At 50.4% G+C, this 6000-nt stretch overlaps 1 protein-coding gene across 5 annotated transcripts in view; it reads right to left on the bottom strand.

Annotated features, from left to right (window-relative positions):
- Positions 1 to 862: 862 nt before the first annotated feature.
- CTBP2 (C-terminal binding protein 2) overlaps positions 863 to 6000 on the bottom strand; it is a 132400-nt gene continuing 127262 nt past the window's right edge. For all 5 annotated transcript variants that reach the window (XM_059477488.1, XM_059477490.1, XM_059477489.1 and 2 more), the window contains 4 exons: positions 5467 to 5597; positions 4507 to 4634; positions 3801 to 3918; positions 863 to 2292 (listed from right to left, as the gene is read on the bottom strand). In XM_059477488.1, the coding sequence (XP_059333471.1) occupies positions 2112 to 2292; positions 3801 to 3918; positions 4507 to 4634; positions 5467 to 5597 (558 nt within the window). In that variant the 3' untranslated portion in view covers positions 863 to 2111. The remainder of the gene's footprint in view (positions 2293 to 3800; positions 3919 to 4506; positions 4635 to 5466; positions 5598 to 6000) is intronic.

The following is a 6000-nucleotide window of genomic DNA, read 5'->3' as shown; positions in this document are numbered from 1 at the left end:
CCGGATCCTGCGGCGCAGGTCAGGGAGAGACCGGATCATTGAGAAACAAAGTACCAGGGCTCGTTTATTTTTAAAACAACTAAACCTGAAACATCAATTCAATGTTTTCCTCTTGGTTTTGATGGTCATTTTGGTGTCTCCCAAATGCTACCCCTGTATGTGACCTGTTTTATCCCAGTTTCTCACAGAGGTCACGGATAATTCACTGCTGGGCTCTGCTGAGCACTGACAAGGAGCAATCACTCTGTAACAGGTGACCTCTTTGTGTGGATGTTTGAAGCTGGTAACCAAGTTTTCAGTTTAATTTTAAGCAAACAAAATACAGAGTTTTGTAACTTGGACACTTTGGTTTCAGCTTTTTTTAGTCCCCATCTAACTCCATGTGTGTGGCACTTGGACACACTGGTAAAGAAGGATGCAAACAAGAACAGACAGGCCTCTTGCCCAGTGAGGCTCAAAGCCAGCAGCACCTCTTGAGCACTTTTTTGGCTTTATTTTCCAATGGTTTGATAATGCTTCAGCTCTTGAGAATGTACAGAAAATGTTGAGTTGCAGCTGCCTTTGTACCTAATGGAAACCCACAGTGATCTCTTCATCACAGAATGGTCTGAGTGGGAAGGGACCTTCCCCTCCCACTGGACTGTAACAATGCACCAAGTGTGACCAGAATTATGTTTCTGTACCTTATGGGTTACCTCTCAGTGTCTCCAAGCCCCAGATTGCAGCGAGAGCTCTTGCCTTTCAGAAATTATAGAAATTTTATCACTTTTTATTGAAAACTGCACTGAACGCTAAATGTCCACCTTTACAATAAACAAATACAGTAACGGTAACACACTAAAACCAAAACATACTGATAGCCATTGGTTTCTTTTTTGTCTGTTTGGGACAGCTCAAGATTTCTTTTTTTTTTTTTTTTTTTTTTTTTTTGTCACAGAAACAGGAATGTACCCATACAAAGGCTCAAAACAGGCCATCTTTAAAAACAAAAGGCGGTGATTCACAAAAGACTATGAATATAACATGTAACTAGTTGATACAAATCTAATAGGATTTGTTAAAATCAGTCACATCTAATAACACATCTTGAAGTGTTCTTGTATAAAATATCACGTGAAGAAAAGAAGATTTTTATCAATGTCTAAAAAAGTGGATTTTGTTCATAGACAGTCTGACAAGTTACCATAAAAAGTGTTTCCTGAGACATAAGGAAATGCAACATTATTCTTGAACCCTTTCCAGCTCAAGACTTTTTCCACTTGATAAAATAGCTGCAGATTTAAAACTGAGAAAATATATCTGAGTACAAATAGTGTGTGAAACTTAATACTTTCTTCTTTTTTTTCCTTTTTTTTTTCTTTTTTTTTCTTTTATTTTTTCTTGCATCATTGCAGGGCGTAGGTGGATGCACAGCTACTTTATTCAGTGTATTGGGCAGAGAAGAGACTGGCAGTTTGGTTTTCCTTCGCCTGGGAGGGCAGTGGTCACTGCCAGGAGCCCTTTCTGCCCTTCCCATCCCACAGATCCCAGCTGGAATGGCTGGAACTCAGACCTGGCAGGAGAACTTCTGTTACACGGCACTGGCCACTGCAAAAAGGAGGAGGAGGAGATTTTCTTTTTTTTTTTTTTTCTTCCACTTCTAAGCCAGGACTGCTGCCCCCTGTTAGGAGAGGTCACCAGATGCAAGAGAAAGGAGAGGGCTGAAGCCACACAATGGTTTCTTGTTAACTCTGTAAAGATGGCTTAATTCAGTGGCCTGGACACAGTGCAGGAACCCTGTCCTTCCCAAGGAATTGAGGGGGGAAAGAAATTCATTTTTATTCATGTGATTGATGCACAGATGAAGGAAACTCAACACACAATAACAGAAGTTGCTCATTAATGTATCACATCCTAGTTTTCAGCACTGCAGGGAGCAGGTGACTTCTCTGGGGCTTCTCCCCAGTCTTGGCTGCTGTCGCTTTGTCGGGAACACTGGAACATCAATGATGCCTCTGTCCAAAATCAACATTACAAATTTCGTATCAAATTCTTCTCTTTTTAGTTCATGTATAACTTCTTTTCCAATGTCTCTTGGTCCTAAGTTTATTGAATGGTTTTTAAATTATCTGCTATTGCTCGTTGGGGTGTTCCCTGTTGTCGCCGTGTTTCGTGGGCTGGTTGGGCGATGGAGCTTGGGAAGGATGTGCCACTGTGGGGAGGTTGTGGGTGACAGGGATGCCGCCGGGAATGATGCCCTCCATGGCTGCTGGGATTCCTCCTGGTGCCACACTCACCATCCCGGGGGGATACCTGCCACAGGGGACACAGAGAGGCAGGTTTGTCACAGCACAGCTCGTCACACACCCCTCAGCCCACCACCACTGGAGGAACCACAGCAAGGAGATCCCACCTCCCTCCTGGAGCCAGGTTTGCTTTTCCTTTTAAGTCGCAAGGGAGAGTTCAGAGTTAAACACCAACTGCTGTGCCTTGGGTAAGTGTCTTCTGCCACACCACTGGAACTGCAGCTTGTCTTGTGCTCTCACCATGGGGAGGCCCTTCTCCTTTGGAAATTTGGGTAAGGAACCATGTAGAATGTTCTCTGAAAGCCCAGATGCTGGTGTGCTGACCCCATCATCCCTGTGTGTGAATACCTTGAACACCTACACCTGGTTTGTAAATATTTCCTGGAGCTGCATCTTCCTTGTGGAACAGCAAGACTCAAAAGGTGGTTTCGGATTTAATTAGCTTTTCCAAGAGCAGGAGGAATTGCACACGTTCCAAGAAACAACAGTGAGTTTGAAAAAGGAGAAGAATAATTATTTCTTCAGCTGTGATGTGGGGGCAATGAGGACCAAAATCCATGTGGAGCTCTGTAGCCATGTGAGGCCTGAGGACTCCCACTTCCCTGCAGCTCTACTGCCTTGAGGCAAGGTGGGTTGGGAAGGGAGAAGGGAATTTCACCTGCCTGTGAGGGCGGTGAGCTGAGCCAGTTTACAGGGAGGGCTACAGGGAGCTTAGCCAGGCTGCAGCTCCCTGCAGAGAGGTTAAGCTGGGAAGCCAAGGCCTGTCCTTGGGTGCTGGCACTGCCCACGTGTTGGGAACAGGAGTGGGAACAGGGGAGGCTCTCTCCAGGTTTGGATGTTCTGCTGGGCAGAGGGAGCCTGCACTGCCTGTGGCCTGCATGGCCCAGGAGCTGCCAGGAGCTGTCCTGGGCTCTGCTGCTGGATAGCTCTGGCCTGGCTCTGCCTGACATGACCTGATGCGCCCTGCAGGGCATTTTGTAGCTCAGAGTATTTTTGGCAGTGGTGATACCCTGAATGAGCCCATGTTCCAGCTCCTTGAGCCTGATGTCTCCTACCAGCACACTTGGAGCCATCTAAACAGAGCAGTAAATAACCCTTAATCTCGGATTAGGTGGAAATTGGGTCACCTGACTACAGCCCTGTATTTGGAGCTTTTCCTGTGGCTCATTAACCTACCTGTGGGCTGGGCCTGGCTCACAGAGGTGCTCATGGACAGGAGCACCGAGCTGCTGCTGCATTCAGAACTCACACCCAGCCTGTGGGGGATCTGGGGGGTTCCTGCCACTTCTAGAGATGCTGCCCAGCGACTCCCAGCCCACAGGGATGCTGCTCTGGGAAGGGAGGCTGCACCCACCCTTGGGTTGGCTCAACACCATCAGGAACCCCCGTGCTGTGAGTGCTGGTCCCCAGGGAGGGGGTGACAGCACCGGGTGCCCACCCTCGCTGTGCCAGCCCGGTGTTCCCGGTGTCCCTGTGTGTCCCTGCCTGTCCCGGTGCTCCCGTTCTCCCGCTCACCTGTACGTGGCACCATTGAGCTCGGGATGAATCGCCTGCTGGTCTATTACTGACCACGGGGCCGTCGTGACAAAGAATTCCTTGTTGACGCAGTTCCTTAGGCTCTCCGGGATGCGCCCTGCAGTGGGAGAGAAAGGTGAGGCTGTGTCGGGTTCATCACCTTCCAAAGAGCTACAATGCCTAAAGTTCCACTATGTCTGTCAGTGTAAAGGGTGGGAGGGAAAAATATCCCCCATTCCTTGTTTCAGGAGGGTGTTTGGGCTGTCCCGAGGCGCAGGGTTAGTGACCAGTTTCCCACCCTCACTCCCAACACTTGGCTTTCAGAGGAGCTGTTCCCTTAAGGGTGACTTTTGGGGGAAGAGAAGAACTTTTTTTGCTGGGGTACTGTGCCCACCACCTTGGAATTTGGTTTTGGAATGCAGTGCTGTGTCTGTGGGCCAGCACCAGGAACAGGAGCAGCTTCCCAGTTCTGTTCTTCTTCCCAGTCACAGACACCAGTATTTGCCCATTCATTAAAAAAATAAAACTAACAAAACGTGTCACCCAGTCATGACAAAACAGGGAACTTTGGGTTCTCAGCTCTTTTCCTGGGAAGCAGACTGGGGTTAGATCCCTTTCCCCTGGGCAGGGTGAATCCTGTCTCTGCTCCTCCTGGCTCCTGTTGCAGGCACCAGGGAGCCAAGCCCAGCAAGCCCGGGGCTGGTACCTGTGATCGCGCGTCGGATTTCGGTGGCAGCAGCTTCTCTCATCTCTAGGGATGCCTGCTCGCTGTACCAGGCTGTGTGCGGGGTGCAGATCAGGTTGGGAGCATCTTTCAATGGGCCTTGAGCAAAACTGGGAGCAGGGGAAAACAAACAGATTAATCAATGTTTGAACAAAGAATGAAAGATGAACAGCAAAAGGCTTGTGGTCTGCCCTCTGCGTATGCAACACTCCCTCCAAGGCCAGCCTCGATGGGGCTTGATGAACCTGCTCTAGTTGAAGATGTCCCTGCCCGTGGCAAATAATTGGAACTAGATGAGCTTTAGGGTGCCTTCCAACCCAAATAATTCTGTGATTCCCTGGTCTGATGGTCCTGCCAAGCCAAAATGACCACAGAAGTGCTGGGGAGGAAGCACAGCTTCTGTGCAGGGCTCAGAAAATGCAGCCTTCTGAAAATGCACCACAAAAGGGCTGAAACACCAACTCATGGGATGTTTGGGCTTAATGCTCCCATGGGAATAATGTCTGGGGTGTCTGCAGCACTGTGAGGATAAAGGGACAGGCTGTGGGTGATCCTGGGATGGGAGCGGTGGACACTGCGGTTCCCCTTGTGTAGGAGCAAACTTTTTGCTCTTTAAATATTCCTGTAGTGAGAAAAGCTGCGCTCTCAGTTACAACCCAGCCCTTCCCAGGCTGCAGGCAAAAATACCCAGCACTGAGTGCAGTGAATTTGTACTCAAGGGCTAGTGAATGTTTTGTGTTTTTTTCCTAAACACAGGTTGGGTTCTCGTTCCAAGCTCCCAGTGTCCCTTTGAGCACACACAGCCCCAGTGCTGGACTACACCGATGGCTGCTGCAGGGTGACAGCAGCAGGACTGTCCCCTGGGGCTGGGCAGTGACACTCAGTGGGTGCTGGGTACCCCTGATGGTGACACCGATGTCACCCCGCGAGCGGCAGCGTTACCTGAACGGTTCCGACTCGTGCACGTCGAGCGCGGCCCCTCGTATCCGTCCCTCCTTCAGGGCTTGGGTTAAGGCCTTCTCATCCACCAGCCCCCCGCGGGCCGTGTTCACCAGGAACGCCCCCTGCCTCATCTGTGCCAGCCCAGAGAGGGATGGGGTCAGCTGGGTGCACCCACCCTTCCTGTCCTCACCCCATCCTCGTCCCTGGGGTGCTGCCCCAGCTGCAGGAGCATCCTGCTTTGTGTGCTCCAACGCTCCTGTCCTCACCCCCTCCCTGGGATGCTACCCCAGCTCCAGCGGCATCCTGCTTTTCGTGCTCCAGCCCCAGAGCAACCCCATCCCACTGCACATGGGTTTTCCATCTCTGGTTGGAGTTGGCAAATAAAACCCACCATCACCTCTGCACCACAGGGATGGGGATCATTTACCTGGCAGGACACTGCTCCCCCTGAACACCGTGGGGAGACACACCTGGGTGCAAGCAGCTCTTCTGGAGCTGCTGGGGAAGCTGAGGGATCTGTGGCCAGCCCTGCCC

Source organism: Ammospiza nelsoni, chromosome 8 (genome assembly GCF_027579445.1).
Source record: "Ammospiza nelsoni isolate bAmmNel1 chromosome 8, bAmmNel1.pri, whole genome shotgun sequence".
Taxonomy (NCBI): domain Eukaryota; kingdom Metazoa; phylum Chordata; class Aves; order Passeriformes; family Passerellidae; genus Ammospiza; species Ammospiza nelsoni.
Note: the sequence above shows the minus strand (reverse complement) of the source record. Positions and strands in the feature narration are given on the sequence as shown.